The following is a 15,652-nucleotide window of genomic DNA, read 5'->3' as shown; positions in this document are numbered from 1 at the left end:
ACTGTGCCAAAACTGTGACAATAGAACTCTATCTTTAGAAACTGTGACACCCCTAATTGCTTCTCCACAGCCTCACAGGAGAAAAGTAGGCTCAAGTTACTCTTCCAAGACTAGATTCATTTTCTAAGCTGTGGCAGAGATAGCACAACATTTTTCTTTTTAGATGGAGTATTTTAGGTCTGTGCCCTGGTCTTCAATCCATGAACACAGCCTTGTCTCCCTATCCGTCATCCATCTTTTGCGCATGTCTGCATTATTTATGTGCATGTTTGTATTATTATTATTTTTTACTCTTCATGTTATGCAGTACATGTTCTTCACGAAATAATTTCCATGACTGCTACCTTTCAGGTGTATTTATTGTTATTGCAACTTTTCAATAATTTCTGTATAGGGCTATCAATTTAACAACAACAACAACAACAAAAATATAGCACTCTGAAAAATAACTTAGTGTAGGTTTAGTTTGTAATTATTTGTGGCAAGTAACATTCAATTTGATGTCAATTTTCTGAAACATATTTGTGGATTCTGTCGTAAATATGCATGTCTGTTATTTAGAGATATTATATGCACTTATTAATTGTTGTGTTTCCTGTGATTGTCAGCTGGACTGGATCCCATTCAGAAACTTTTCCTAGATTCAATTCGTGTATACTCCACAAAAAGCGAGTCGAGTTTATTGTCAAACTCTCGTTTGAGTTTTACTCTTCTTTGTGATTGATCTTATGTTTTAATTAAGCCAGCGATTTAATTAAGCTAATGATTTGAACTTTAATGTTTTAATGTTTTGACTAAGATTATCCCTTTTTTTACAGAGCCTAAATTTGATGAAGTGTCCTCTAAGTACATTATTGTTGTCCCCTCGTGTACAATTTTGTGAAAGACGTCTACTTAATGACTTGTCTTTAATCTGTAAAAGTGAACATTTTGTGAGATTTTTTAATTCTATGAGCTTCTAAATAATAAATGAGTATTTAAAAAAAAAAAATCCGATGGAACAAACTTCCTGTTTCTCGTATAACACACATGGGAAAGGCATCATAGCTTAGCTGTGAAATAAATGCTTGCTGCTTTTCATTATGATTGTGAACGCTTCGTTTGAGGGAACTATTAAAGACAACCAGTTTGTGAAGTTCATTTTCCACACGGACAATAATAAGAGGAGAACAAAGATGGCGACGTCCCTGCTCCGGTTAGGACCAAGGGGCAAGGAACTCGACCGGAAGTTGAAGTCGGGTGGGGGCTGCCATCTTTTAGCAGAACTTCACTTGCGTTAGCATTCCCATTGACTCCCATTCATTTTGGCGTCACTTTGACAGCGAATAACTTTACATCTGAGGCGTTTAAAGACTCTGTTTGTCCATTATTTATTTCTAAAGATACACGAAAATGTATAAAGGGCTCCATTACCTTCTATGTTACATTATGGCCCTGTAGAAACAGTTTTTGTAAAAAATAGGCTAACGATTGCGTCATAACCACTGGGCTCTCTGTCGCATTACCGTACAGACAGGAGGAGAAGCTCGCAGGCAATTAACTTAATATGGCGTACTGGCGTTACATTTTAAAATACTATACAAAATAATTAATCAGAATACTTACTCCTGCTCACTCACGACAAAGAACTCCCCGCTCAAGCTCGCCGTCTCTGCAAGATTAACGATGGCAGTTTGCACGCACAGCCATTTAGAAGATTTACATCTGTCAGACAGGTTGCTGACGTCGTCAAGCTTCGTTTGAGTCTGCGCGTCAGAAACGGAAGTGCTGAAAAACGCTAAAACTGGGCTTCATTTGTCTCAATTGAGTTCCAATGGGGTCGCTGTGTCCATTTCTTTTACTGTCTATGGTTAGGACGACTTGGATCTGTCAAGGTAACAATAAACTGATTTGGCTGTATTTCTACGAAGATGGTCTAGAGATGCTTTGTAAATGTACATGAAGTGCCTTTTGCGTAAGATTTTGGTGTAGACGCGTTAAATCAGGACTTGATTCTCTGTTCGTTATAAGTAGTGCAGTGATAAGCTTCATGTCAGTAAATTATTATGTTTCAGGATTAAAAATATATTTTCTGTGTTCACACAGTGTCTCCTGCGTGAGGGCTGGAGCACACCTCGGACCCCATTTGTTGCAGCTCTCTGTACTAAAGGGGACGTCCCACCCAAAACAGCAAAGTCAAAGGCTTCAAGTAAGTGTAAATGCATGCTTTTTCTTCCCATACATCCTTAATGTCCTGTTTGTGTGATGTTCATATGTTATGCTATAGCACAATTACTGTATACAGCTTGATTATGAGTATAAATAATATTTGTGCTTTGAGGTGCTGTATGTGATTTTAGCTTCCATTCTTAGGGCCTATCTCAATACCCACTCTTGTTGTCTATGTACTTATATAAGTACACATTATGTATTTCCTGTATTTAGTCTGTATAAATGTTGAAGTGGGCGTGACGACTGCAAGGGTGTGTCAAACATGTGATTAGCTGATGAGACAGACTTACAACATTTGCATATTTTGATCTTTATTTTGCAAAACAAACTAATGAGTAACCTTTTATATCCTCATATGTAACAGATGACCATTTTTGAGTGTGATGCTCCTCTAATTAAAGGGATAGGTCACCCAAAAATGAAACTTATGTCATCATTTACTCACCCTCATGTCATTTCACCCAAAGGAAAATATAATGCTAACCAAGCACTTTTGATTCCCATTCACTTCTGTTGTATGGACAGAAAATACCAAAACAGGTACCAATACAATGTGTAACACTTTATTTTTTGCTTCCATTTTTGGCCATTTGAGTTCCTGACCATGACGAATTATGGGATAGACTTAGCTTCAAATACTGCTCTGAACTGGTATTAAGGATTGTGTGGGTTTGGTGTGCATTAAAGATACTGAGCTTTTGGCATTTTTCAGACTTGGGACAGTCTTACTTCCTGTCACATGCTCTCAGGTGGCCAGGATCATTAGTGTGGGTATTTGGACAGGCCTTTAGCCTCTTGATTAATTAGATCACTAGATCCCGTCCTTTCACCCTCATGATTTCCAAAGACATGTGCTTTCAAAAGCATCATTTACTCTTGGCTGAACTTGAGGACATACAGTGTGAGCCCATGCAGTTTTATTAATTGCTTTCAAAAGTACACAAATTTCCTTTGGATTCATCAATGCTTTTACTATTGAATGTGACATTTTTACAGACAAATTTGTAGTACTTTTAGTGTGTAAAGTAATGGTTTTAATGATTTTTTTTTTTTTTATTGAAGGGCATGTCTTTTTTTTTTTATAATTGATGGCAGGTATTTATCATTTAGGCAAAAGGACACATTGTCATTTAAGAGAGCATTGTATTGGTTGTTCAAAATGTATACTCCCATGAATGCAAGATGATATTGGTATGTTTCATGGAATTATTTGTATATTTGGTAAAAAAAAAAAAAATATCTTTAAATGGCACACTAGAATATGCACTACTACAAATGTAATGTGGGTCTAGTAAGATGTTTTTTTTAAAGATTTTTGAATGAAGTTTCTTATTCTCACTCTTTTTAAGCTCATTAAAAAGATCAACATACAGTAAAAGGTAATGTTGTGAAATATTATGACCAATTTAAGAACATTTTCTTTATTATATATATTTTGAAATCTTTTTTTTTTTTTTTTTCTGTGCTGGTAAAGTTGATTTCTCAGCAGCCATTACTTCAGTCTATTGTTATTTTGCTTTATATTTTCAGGATTCTTTGATAAGTGGAATGATGAAAAAAGACAAAAATAAATGTTGTAAAAGTACAAGTCTTTATCATCACTTTTGATGATTCTTGCAGAATAAAAGTATTTATATTATAAAATATTTATAGGAAAAAAAAACATACCACAAAAAGTTTTCACGGTTGTGTAGGTGGCCTCTAGAATTTCAGACAAGGATTTAAAGGAACAAATCAACAATTTTGTTGTCACAAGGTCTTTAAATTGAACAATTGCTCGACAATGTGTTTGTTCGTTACCTGGACTAGCCTGAAAAAAAGTTTTTGTTTTCTACATTATTTCTACAGTCTATGTTTTTGCAAGACTTTATTGGTGATATGAACTTATTTACTGAAGCATAGCAAACAGATTTTGGTCTTTCCACATTCAGGCAAGCCTTAAAAGGGACTTTGACAAGGTGTTGCAAGGGTTTCTTATGGTTACAGTGAATAGGAGGGTTTATCAAATGAAATAAACTAAAATCATTCTCATGTAATTTATCCCATTTGCCGTTTCCTCAGCCATAGAGGCCGATGAGAGGGCTTCTCTTCTAGCCTACAAGCCCACAGTTGCCTTCCCTTCTAAGCTGTCTGCCACAGGATTTCTTCCCACAGACACAGCTTTAGCTGAGTCTGAAACCACTGAGGCTGTGTCCACAGCCGCTGCTAATGAGACGACAGCTGGGTGTCTAGACGCTGACGCAGCAGCAGCTGAAGAGATCACTGAAGTCCCAGCTACTAATGAAGTCCCTACAGGAAGTCAAGCAAGGAAGGCCTCAGATGTTGAGGCAGAAGGACAGAAAGATGAAGACGATAGCTCTTCTTCATCCTCATCCTCCAGTGATTCTGATTCAGACTCTGATTCTGATGATGAGAAGCCAGAGTCTGAAACACCAGTAAAGTCTGGAGAGAAAGCAGCACAGAAGAAATCTCCTGGTCTGACGATGGAAGTAGATGTTGCAGATAAGGAAGCAAAGCCTGAATATGCTTCACCTGGTGAAGCTCAAGAAAATCCTGGAAATGTAACTAAAGCAAAACTAAAAGAGGCTCCCACACCAAGTGCTAAACCAGAAGGATCAGATGAGACCCTTGTTGATCCTGCCCCTATATTATCTTCCTCCACAACTGAAGCAATTTCAGAAGTGTCCAGTGAATCAATTCCAGCTGACACTCCTGACAACACCATCCACACTGCAACAGAAGTTAAAATAGCTCCAAAGGAAGAGATTGTTGTTGAAAAGGAACCAGAAATCAACGCTGAAGCTGCTGTCAAAGTTGCTGCAGAAGTTGTCCCAGACGTCCCTACAGAACCTAGCCCTGAAGAAGTAACCAAAACTGCTTCTCATGGAGAAGCTCCTGAGGCGCCTGGAGATGTAGCAGCTTCGCCTGAGGATGCATCATCCCAAACTGAGGCAGGAACACCAGCAGCCCCTTCAGAAGAGCTGGTCGACCCTGCACCTGTGGCCGCTGATGCTGTGGAGGCTCGGGCTGAGAGCAACGGTGTGGAGACACCTGAGGGTACACCACACATCCTTACTCCGTTTCTTTCTCTGGATCCGTCTCAGAAACACATTTCTCTTAGCATTTATTTAAAGCTAATACCTTTTCATGGCAGCAGTGGGATTGCTTTTCAAGTCTTTGCAACTTTTAATCTTCATTATGCTTTTACATAAAATTTGCTTTTCTTATTTCGTTATTTTATTGCCTATTGTATTTTCATTAAATTTGCATGACTTCATTAATTCTACCTGGGCTGATGCGTCCTTGGGTTGAGGTTTAAAATGACTTCTATGAATAATTCATTACTTCTCCTTTGTCTGCTTTGTTGTATAACTCCTTTCAAAATAGTTTTGTAGATCTAGAATGAAGTATGTATGCCTACTTATATATAAGAAATATTCCCATTCCAGTGATACAATTGCTGGATGTAGAATAGTTGTGGCTCGTAACATTTTTTAAACATACAGTACTAGCTTTTGCTGTTTTTTTTTTTCTTTTCACATTCCTTTCCCTCTTTCTGCCCCTTAAGAGCATCTGCACTCTCGGTGCTGATTTATATTTTGTGCTTGATGTACCCACTTTCTTCATTTGTGAAATATGGTTTGTGTGATCATGTTACACTAAAGGTAATATTGATGATATTTTTCCCATGCGAAGTCTAAAGTGTGTTGTGGTGATTTGTGAATGTGTGATGTTTGATTTATCAGTTTGTGTTGTTATACTCTCTAGCTCTTTTGTGTTTTATTACAACTATTCGGTAATATAATGTTGTTGGTAAGAACTGAGCAAAAGAATAGCGTAATGTGGAAAGATCCGGTCTTTAGAAGCATCTGGTTTACTTTAAAGTTTGATTCACTCGAGCTGTAGTGGGTTAAATGCAAAATAACAGAGTAATTAGTCAGACGTCTGTAGTCTAGGTTCAAAGCTACTAGAGGCACCTCACACCTTTTTGTGTAAAGGAACACCTGCGGATTGAAAGTGATTACTTTAACACCATGAAAGTGTGAAGATTCAGAACAGAAATCCTTTTGAAGAGTTGTCCTTCAAAGAGTTGATTCTTTATAAAGAAACTTATTCAGCATTTTGGTTTATTTTTTACTTTTCATTCAAGATTACCTTCCAATCTAAAAAAAATTTCATTTACTTGTTCCTTGGGCATTGTACTCATTGTTTGGGCTTTATTCCTGAAACAACTTCTTGTCTTTCTGTTGCTGTCAGATGCATTTTTTGATTGGTATTTCCCCCCAGTTCCTCATGTCTTAATCTCGTATATTATTGATTTCTTCAGAACAAGCCCCGGAGCCGGAGCCCGAGCCCTTTGACAACAGCACGTACAAGAACCTGCAGCACCACCAGTACAACATGTACACCTTCGCTGATGTGGATGTAGAGCTGTGTAAATACCGTCTGCCCCAGCCTTCCTCAGGCAGACACTGAGTCTGTGCTGCTGCTGCATTGGTGCACAACTCTGTTTCTTCCCAATGTTCTCTGTTCTTCAGATGATATACTGGCAAATCACAAGCTTTATGCTAGAATTCTCTAATTATGGAATTAAAATGATTTAACTTCAACAGAGTGCATCTAGAGTTATTTGTTGCTGTTGTCTTTTACATTATTTGAATGGTGTTAATCTCAATTTAAACTTTATTGTAATGAGTCTATGCTTTCCTTGACTTAATAAAGGAGGGTTAATAATAATGTTTCTAACATTAAATTGGCAAATGGTTGAAACGCTGTTTAAAATATTCGCTGAGAGGCGAGTCACTTCTCCTCCCCCTGCTTAGTTATTCATGAGCTGAAGGCCGTGCGTCCCCTTGCGTGGTGACGTTGCGCGACAAATGCGGATCCCGATTGCTGCAGCCGCTTGTCAGTGTGACGAAGATTGGCACCCAGGTAAGCTGTCACTCAAACTCGTCTTTTTTCGCTGCCTATCAATCAAACTATCCGAGCGACGCACAAAAAATGCCCGGGGCTGAGGGAAAGAGATAGTACTCTGTTAGGGGCTCACAGGACTTGCGTGGGACAGTCGAGCCAATCTTCTCCTAAAAACATCTAGGAGGAGGGGAAATGTGTCGGGTTTTTGAAGGACAGGAGGTTTGATACTAGCGAGGGCCGAGCGCTGAGTGAAGGCCAGGTTCAGTCAGCCCAGAGGAGCGCTAGATGACAGGCTCAGGCCTAAATTAACAGCTTTAGAATCGGCTTTTAAACTAACAGTAATTAAAAGTGCACGTTACCGTCCTTTAAATGACATTTACGTCGAGGACCGCGCTCATGTGTGTAACGTTAGTATTTGTTTGGCGCTCGCTGCTATGGCGACTCGCTCCTGTGTGCTAGCGGGCTAATTCTCCAGCTAACGGCTCCGGGAACATGGCGTTTGCTACTCAACACCCGCTGCTACATTATTTCTCAGTCCACATAACGTGAACATTTAGACTGGACCGACAAGTGTTTCCTTGGTTTTCATGTTTAATCGGAGTCAATGACTTAAACGATCTGATAAAAACACGCCAACTAACTAACGCGTCGCAGTCTAGTCGTTATTTACACCAGCAACGCTTTAGCTAGACTTATTTTTTGTTAATAAACCAAATTGTCAAATGGCTTCTGGTTGAGATTGGCTTAAACGGACTTGCCATTATGTGAAGTTAGCGTAGTTTTGTTGGATAATAAGTATAATTTATGTAAATTGCTCAACACCAATGTTGAAGACATGAGAGAAACAGAAGCGCACTCCACACAACAGCTGTGATGGTGATATAGTGGGTGTGTGCTGAAGCAAACATGCAGAATCAGATGTCGATCTGTAGTAAATCACGCTGGGTTTACATATCAATACATCCAGACCTCCCTTTGCTAGTTTACACCATGCATTCCCCCTTTGATTAGGTGCATGTGCTAAATACGAAAGAAAGCTATAAGCCCGTATAATCATGTTGGTTAAGATCAAAAGTGGTTTACATAGGAGTTTACACTAACTATATAGCTGTTTCTGTCAAAAACCTTTTTTTTTTTAATGCATCTTTACTTTTAGTTCGTTCCCAGCTGCCTGCCCTTATGGTGACCCAGTGTTGGCAGCAGTCACTTTATGATGTCTGCCCATTCTGTGTCTGTAGACAAATATCAAGAGGGAGATCAGCAGGTAGGAGGGATATATTAAAAAATAAAAATAAATAAATATTTTTGCCACTTTCAATGAGAACTGCCGACTTTGGTGTCCCCTTACGTTTTTACCCCAAGAAAGTTTGAAACGCCTAACTATCACAATTAACTTGGCTTGAAACAGAACTAGTTTTAAATGCATCACATTTTCCCATCTCTAAAAATCCCGGGCCGGCAATACCACGACTTGGGTGTCCTTGAGCAAAGCATCGAACCCCCAACTGCTCCCTGGGTGCTGCAGCATAAATGGCAGCCCACTGCTCCGGGTGTGTGTTCACTGTGTGTGTGTGTGTGTGTGTGTGTGTTCACTGCTCTGTGTGTGTGCACTTTGGATGGGTTAAATGCAGAGCACGAATTCGGAGTATGGGTCACCATACTTGGCTGAATGTCACGTCACTTTCACTTTTTTCACTTATATATATAATATACACACACACATACATTGGGGAAAATAAGTATTTAGTCAGCCAACAATTATGCAATAACTCTCGTTATTGACCAAATACTTATTTTCCACTTTAATTTGCAAATAAATCCATTAAAAATCCTACAATGTGATTTTCAGATTTTTTTTTTTTTTTTTACATTTTGTGAAGTGTATCTATGATAAAAATTACAGGCCTCTCTCATCATTTTAAACGGGATAACTTGCACAATTGGTGGCTGACTAAATACTTATTTTCCCCACTATATATATATATATATAATATTTTTTTCGCTAGAAAACAAATCCGTAAAATCAGGGGTTTAAGCTACAAAAGTTGCACAGATGTCATAAAATGAATAGAAATTTAAAGAACTATTAATACATTTGTTTGAGGTCCTGACATTGATGATCAACACTTAAACTAAACAGATACTTTTTTGTTATATATTTAATTGCTGTTAATGAGACTTTGTGAGTACAAGTTTAACTGTTGAAGTGTACAACTGGAAGTGATATAAACTAATTGAGCTACATATGCTTAAATACCACTGTCAAAGATATCGTTAGAAGTAGCATATGAGATGTAATCCCTCGTTGCTGTTTTCTCTTGGATCAGATGCAGATCATGGAGCAGTCAGAGAGTGATCTTGAGAAGGGCTTTGCCAGTGAAAACAGGGGAAGCTCCAGCAGCCCTGCATCCACTGAACCACAAACACAAATGGATGTCTACAAAGCCTGCATATATAGGTGACATGAGTGTCTGTATTTACACTTTACATTTTATAAGTAGACATTACACTTAAAAATATATTTATTACAAATTCAGCAAGGATGCATTCAATGCATCAAAAGTGCCAGTGAAGACATTTGTAATGTTACAGAAGATTTCTGTTTCAAATAAATGCTGGTCTTTTGAATTTTATATTCATGTGGCAGTACAACAACTATATTCAACATTGATAAGAATTATTTCTTGAGGATCAAATCATCATATTAGCTGAAGGAGTGACTTGAACAGTGTCTTCTCTTACACATGGTTCTTCTCCTCCACAGACATCCCCTCTTCCCTCTCTTGGCCCTGCTGTTTGAGAAGTGTGAGCAGTCCACTCAGGGCTCTGACTGCGTAACCTCTGCCAGTTTTGATGTTGACATTGAAAACTTTGTACGCGTTCAGGAGAAAGATGGCAAAGCCTTCTTTAGTGAAGACCCAGACCTTGATAGCTTGGTAAGATATGTGACAGATGGTGTTGAAATAGCAAATATTATTGTATATACCTCATAGCTTTGATCTTAACTTCAAACACTGACGAGTGTCACAACTGTTTCCGCTCTTTTAGATGGTCAAGGCCATCCAGGTGCTAAGGATTCATCTATTAGAGCTTGAGAAAGTTAGTGATCTGTGCAAGGACTTCTGCAGCCGTTACATTACCTGCCTCAAGACCAAGATGAACAGTGAGACACTTCTGAGTGGAGAGCCAGGCAGCCCGTACTCTCCAGGCCATGACCAAGTAAAGGCTGTTTTCCTTGGATTTTAGACACTAACACTCACAGCGAGTACACTGGTGTAGTGTTCATTTATTTATTCTTTTGCAGTTGTCCAATGCCTTCTCAGGTGTCCTCAATCCCCAGGGCATTGTGGTGCCCTCACAAGGTCTTCAACAAGGCAGTGTTACAATGACCACGGTCAACCCGTCTCATGTGGTCACAGGTACATGTTCATCTATCATTAGTTACATTGGAAGCTGCAAAGAGATATAATCATATGGCATACGTGAAATTTTGCAGATAGTTTGTATGCAACCACCTGACTGGATGTAGTCTAATAGAAACCATGAGCACGAGATGAAAATAAACAATATTTCAATGTTATTCTGTAGACACTATTTTCCTGTAAAACTCTTTTTCTTCTAATGGCATTAATCATGCATTGCTTTATTATATGTGAAAATTGTGAATCTAATTGGCAACATTGGCTATGTGGTTGAAATGATGGCTTCTCTGGGGGAAAAGAAAATATAAAATCGTGTTTTGTGCAGGTAATACAGTATATCAGCCAGTGACTGTAGTCACACCACAGGGGCAAGTGGTGACACAAGCCATCTCACCTGGAACCATACACATCCAGAACTCACAGGTTTGGATGACACTCCAGCAGAGCACACACACACGTTTACTCACAGATCACGAGCAGACTCTCTGATCAGTGTCGCCTTCTACTTCCTGCAGCTCCAGCTTCAGCTCAATCAGGACCTGAGTTTCTTTGGGGGAGATGACAGCTCACCTAAAAACAAGCGTGGGGTTCTCCCCAAACAGGCTACCAATGTCATGCGCTCCTGGCTCTTCCAGCACATTGCGGTTAGTTGGCAAAAAATGTTAAAAAAGAAAGTCTTTGCAGTATTGTTTTACCTGATATAAATGAATTAACACTTAAATGTTCACCGACTTTATGTAGCACCCCTATCCCACTGAGGAAGAGAAAAAGCAACTTGCAATTCAAACAAACCTGACTTTACTCCAGGTCAACAATTGGTAAGTCAGTCCAGCAAGAACAGAGACTCTGTTGCAGCTTCTCCGGAATTATTCTGAAGTTAACTGATTGTGAAATTAACCACATAATCAGTAAAATATGCTGTATACTGTAATAGAACTGTTTAGTAATATCATAAAATCATAAGCTTTTTTTTTCATACTTAATCCTTTCATTATTCCCACATATTTTATTTGTATAAACACATCTGTCTTTCATTTGTACTTAATTACCAAAATAGCAGCCCATTTTGACAGCCCTACTTTATGTTCCTAATCTTGTTTTATCTCCTTTATAAATAAAATATTTAAATTCAGTTCTCAAATGCGGTGCACTTATGTATTTTATTGATAGTGTACCTGGGAAACTTCTGACGTCAGTCATTTAAGTTCTAAACACAATAGTAACTAACAAAGCCAAATAATTATAGTGTGAACAATAAACCCAAGTAACTACATCTGAATTTAGAATGTATAGAATATTCATTTCTATTATGTAGTTATACATATAAAAACTGTTTGTTAAATAAAACAGACCATGAAAGTCAAGTTGAGTTTATCCGCTGTTGTGTGCATCACACATTTAAAATCATTGAAATACAGCATGCAAAATTAAAATAACTCGCAAAGCCATTCATTATAATTCACCACACACTGATCTATATATAGATTATATAATTATTTATAGAACAATGTTTTTTATTCTTCCATGCATAACGAGGGATGCAAAATATTGTCTTTTGGGTCTGTCCTGCAGGTTTATTAATGCTCGAAGACGGATCTTGCAGCCAATGCTAGATGCCAACTCCACAGAGATGTCTAAAGCCAAGAAGAAGAGCGCTCCGAGCCGCCCGCTTCACCGCTTCTGGTCTGACTCTATCGCCTCATCTGAAACCCAGCAGCAGCTCACAATGCCAGACGGTACCGCCTCAAAATAATGTGTTCTCACAGCACTCATGCTCCAATATTAAAACAAGTCTGTTTTCTTGGTTTGATATAACAGATTTTCCTGAGTTTTACTGAGTTTTGACAGTGAATGTGCTGATTGTGTGCAGGTAGTATGGTTACAGTGGGGATGAACGTCGATGGCTTCCAGACGCTTTCATCAGATGGGGCAGCTCTTGCCATGCAGCAAGTCATGATGGGAGATCACAGCGAGGATGAATCAGAGGAAAGCAGCAATGAAGATGAGGCAGATTTGTCATCTGCTGACATGACTGGGCTGGGTTTAGATGTTAGTGAATAAGACACATGGAACTCAGGTCACACACTGCATGCTTGCGTTTACATGACACTGGTGACAAGAGATCCAGTCCCCTCGTAGACTTTCAGCAAAGCTGATACTTGTGCACTACAAAAACAAATAATTAAGAGTACGGTATGTTACTCACACAAACATTTAACAGAGAGCACAACGTTACTGAATCATGCAGAGCGAGGAGTTGCAGTTCTGCACCTGGTTTTATTGCATAGACATGCAGGTGCGTGCACTTTTATATACAGACCCTTCATGAAGATTGCAACCGTAGAACGCAGAGGAAAGTTTTTGAGCTTCTGTAGTGAATGTTTGTAATGGACTTTTTCCTATATTAACTCGTTTGAATGCCAAGATTTTAAGAGTGTTGTCGTGCTGGTTTTATTCACAATGCATGTTCATGATTTCTTCAGTATGCCACGCTTGTAGAGAGGCTCCAAGACGGAGTTCGAGAGAAGAGATGATTATTTTTATATATGAATGTTGTAAAAAAGTGTTGTTTTTTTCTTTTCTTCTTTTGTTTGTTTGATTGTTTATGTTTTATAGGGAATATTTATGTACAGAAATGGTACTATCTGCCCTGTTTTCGGGGGTTGACAAAGTTTTTTAGAAAAAGCTAAAAAGATGTTGGATTATAAACATTTTTAAATATGTTAATTGGTTTTAAAGGAAAATGCCACAGTTTTTTCATATTCCACTGTTTTTCCCTCAACTTAGACGAGTTGATATAAAATGTGGCGATTTTTTTTTAAGCAGATAAAAATGATGACTAATGTGTGCTGCGAAGTGCTCTTCAGTCACTCATTAACACATTAAGTGTGTGCTCCTAAATTCGTCCCTGTTTGGATCCTAAGGAATGAATGATCCTAAGTTAAACGCAAGCGTTGGCACCGCGCTACAGCAATTGAGTGCTCGGACTGAGATGGGAGAGGTACATATCAACTCTTCTAAGTTGAGGGAAGAACATATCGGAATATGGAAAAACAGTGGCGTTTTCCTTTAAAACTCACATACAAAATGCCTTACATATTCTTTTGTAAAACTATACTGCTGATAAGCACAGAAAGCCTGATACGTTGATTAAATTTAGTAATATGAGTTACATAAAAGTCTCTTCCAGTAGTGTTGCTTATGCTGAAGATGTTCCTTAGTTTCAGAGGAACATCTTTGTTTTTACTATGTAGGTTAACGTGCAAAGCTTCCCTTAATCAGAGTTATAGATGCTTTGGGGAATTATGGCATAAAATGTCCATATAAAAGTCAAATAAAGGTCAAGTTTTTAGTATTTTGCCACACCATTTTATGTTAAATGTTATAAATTGTGATGTTTTTTTTTTTTTTTTTTGCTTATTTAAGGACTGTAAACACTACAGTAGTATAACATATTAAAGCCTTTAAAAAGTTTTGCAACAGTGAAAATACTTTTTGCATTGATGGTTGGACTTCGTCCTTTTTTTCACCATAATCATTGAAAAATTATTAGACAAGCACATTGGAATATTTGTGTATTTAATACTTCAGGACACGTCAGAGGATTGTTTGGCAGCTGTTTCTTAAAACTTAAAGCAAGTACTGTCTAAGACTACTTACAAATAAAACCTTTTCAGATTTGAGTGCACGTACTATAATGGTATCTTAAGCCGTGCCTGTATTTGACATAGTGACCAGTGCAAGGTTTGTTTTTACCTGGATTCAGTTCCTTGATGTTGTCTTTCCTGTAAGTAAACTGTAGAGCTGGGAGTAGAGGAATGCAGCTTTTATTCTCTCTGTATGAAAAGTAGCAGAGACGATTATTGTAGTTTTTTCTTCTTCTTGTAATTCTTAAACCACAAGAGGGCGCTGTTTCATCAGAATAACTGATGAGATGATTTCAGAGTGTAACCACTCCCTTTTTACAACTGCCTTGGTTCTGGTATTTTTCCATTCGATTTATAAGAAATGAATCACAACAGTGCAAACTTTAATTTGAAGGAGTGTACAAAGTTCATAAAAAGGAGGTGTACCTTTTGACAAACCACAAACTTCTTCGTTCACAGACGAATGTGACATGATCACAATCCTGGCTCCATCCAGGTGTAAACCCCAGGTTCAGCTTATGTTGGGTATACAATTTTCACTCCACCTTTCTTGTGATTTTAGACAAAAGGCAAATTGGTTCTTGTTCATGTGAGTGATGATCACAAAGTGTGACTTCTGCATATCTGAAACCACATTATTTCCTGTACTACTTCTTTCACTATTGTTTTTTTTAAATGAGACACAGTAAACAACTTTGAAAATTGTGTAGTGTATGGATGACTTTAGTGAAACCTCACTGTCAGTCATTACAATAGCAGTGGTTCTTCAGAATAACTATTTTAAACAAACACATATTGCAGAAGGCACCACTGAAGCTGAGGGGCTGCACCAGTTTCATCAGAGCCATATCATGGTCCAAGCCCTTAGGTCTGTAGCGATTTTAATAAATGATCTTCTCCACTGCGAGAGATTGCATTGCATTAACTGGCTGTTCAATCAAACCAACATGTCCACAGTTTATATCCATGTGGGTGTCTGAATATTGTTCCATGAACCCCGTATACACAATGTGCAGCAGTCACTATCCAGCGAGATGATATGATGGAGCCTCCACACACACAGGTGCTCGTTCAGAAAGTCCCGGGGAACTGACCCTCAACGGTTACGGCCTGCTGTATAAGCATTAAACTTAGGTCTGGAACCACAAGCTATGCAGAAATAGATTATTTGGTAAACTATGATGTGAGCAGTATTATTAAATTTGCAATTTATAGTTATAAAGATACATTTTTAAGCGAATACAAAACTTTTCAGAAAACTCCACAACAGCAGTTTTGAGAAGAAGAAAAATCTGATTGACTTTGTGTGGGCGGTGCTTCCTGCACTTAAGTGTTGTTATAATTCCCAGAATGCATTGGGTTTTACTAGTAGGGAGAGAGAAGAAAACAAACCCATTCAAATGGTTAAGAAATTGTATGTCAATGATACGGGTTAATTCATCCAAAACCATATTTGCC

The 15,652-nt window shown here is 38.2% G+C and overlaps 2 protein-coding genes across 4 annotated transcripts; both read left to right on the top strand.

Annotated features, from left to right (window-relative positions):
- The first annotated feature begins 1,175 nt into the window (after window positions 1-1,175).
- On the top strand, window positions 1,176-6,821 carry LOC128020355 (histone-lysine N-methyltransferase SETD1B-like). Its single transcript, XM_052607186.1, has 5 exons — window positions 1,176-1,195; window positions 1,790-1,874; window positions 2,086-2,188; window positions 4,273-5,268; window positions 6,539-6,821. Exons 1-5 carry the CDS (start codon window positions 1,176-1,178, stop codon window positions 6,685-6,687), a joined length of 1,353 nt encoding a protein of 450 aa, XP_052463146.1. The 3' UTR covers window positions 6,688-6,821.
- Window positions 6,822-6,974: 153 nt separating this feature from the next.
- On the top strand, window positions 6,975-14,052 carry LOC128019492 (homeobox protein PKNOX1-like). Of its 3 annotated transcripts, none has more exons than XM_052605487.1 (10): window positions 6,975-7,143; window positions 9,453-9,583; window positions 9,890-10,061; window positions 10,174-10,344; window positions 10,430-10,544; window positions 10,873-10,970; window positions 11,063-11,191; window positions 11,289-11,365; window positions 12,120-12,283; window positions 12,418-14,052. In XM_052605487.1, exons 2-10 carry the CDS (start codon window positions 9,453-9,455, stop codon window positions 12,606-12,608), a joined length of 1,248 nt encoding a protein of 415 aa, XP_052461447.1. In that variant the 5' UTR covers window positions 6,975-7,143; the 3' UTR covers window positions 12,609-14,052. The 3 variants fall into 3 exon arrangements, with proteins under 3 accessions (XP_052461447.1, XP_052461446.1, XP_052461448.1); XM_052605486.1 differs by lacking the exon at window positions 6,975-7,143 and adding an exon at window positions 7,170-8,389; XM_052605488.1 differs by lacking the exon at window positions 6,975-7,143 and adding an exon at window positions 8,425-8,675.
- Window positions 14,053-15,652: the final 1,600 nt, after the last annotated feature.

This window comes from Carassius gibelio, chromosome A9 (genome assembly GCF_023724105.1).
Source record: "Carassius gibelio isolate Cgi1373 ecotype wild population from Czech Republic chromosome A9, carGib1.2-hapl.c, whole genome shotgun sequence".
Classification (NCBI taxonomy): domain Eukaryota; kingdom Metazoa; phylum Chordata; class Actinopteri; order Cypriniformes; family Cyprinidae; genus Carassius; species Carassius gibelio.
The sequence above is the reverse complement of the archived record's forward strand: the minus strand, read 5'-3'. Positions and strand labels throughout refer to the sequence as shown.

What these genes read in the sequence shown, in the direction of transcription:
- LOC128020355 (XM_052607186.1), top strand. Translation starts at nt 1,176, where the DNA reads ATGGCGACGTCCCTGCTCCG. An exon ending in GACGACTTGGATCTGTCAAG is followed by an intron (nt 1,875 to 2,085) that starts GTAACAATAAAC and finishes GTGTTCACACAG; the next exon opens with TGTCTCCTGCGTGAGGGCTG. An exon ending in AGCAAAGTCAAAGGCTTCAA is followed by an intron (nt 2,189 to 4,272) that starts GTAAGTGTAAAT and finishes CCGTTTCCTCAG; the next exon opens with CCATAGAGGCCGATGAGAGG.
- LOC128019492 (XM_052605486.1), top strand. Translation starts at nt 8,336, where the DNA reads ATGATGTCTGCCCATTCTGTGTCTGTAGACAAATATCAAGAGGGAGAT. An exon ending in TACAAAGCCTGCATATATAG is followed by an intron (nt 9,584 to 9,889) that starts GTGACATGAGTG and finishes TCTCCTCCACAG; the next exon opens with ACATCCCCTCTTCCCTCTCT. An exon ending in TACACATCCAGAACTCACAG is followed by an intron (nt 10,971 to 11,062) that starts GTTTGGATGACA and finishes TACTTCCTGCAG; the next exon opens with CTCCAGCTTCAGCTCAATCA.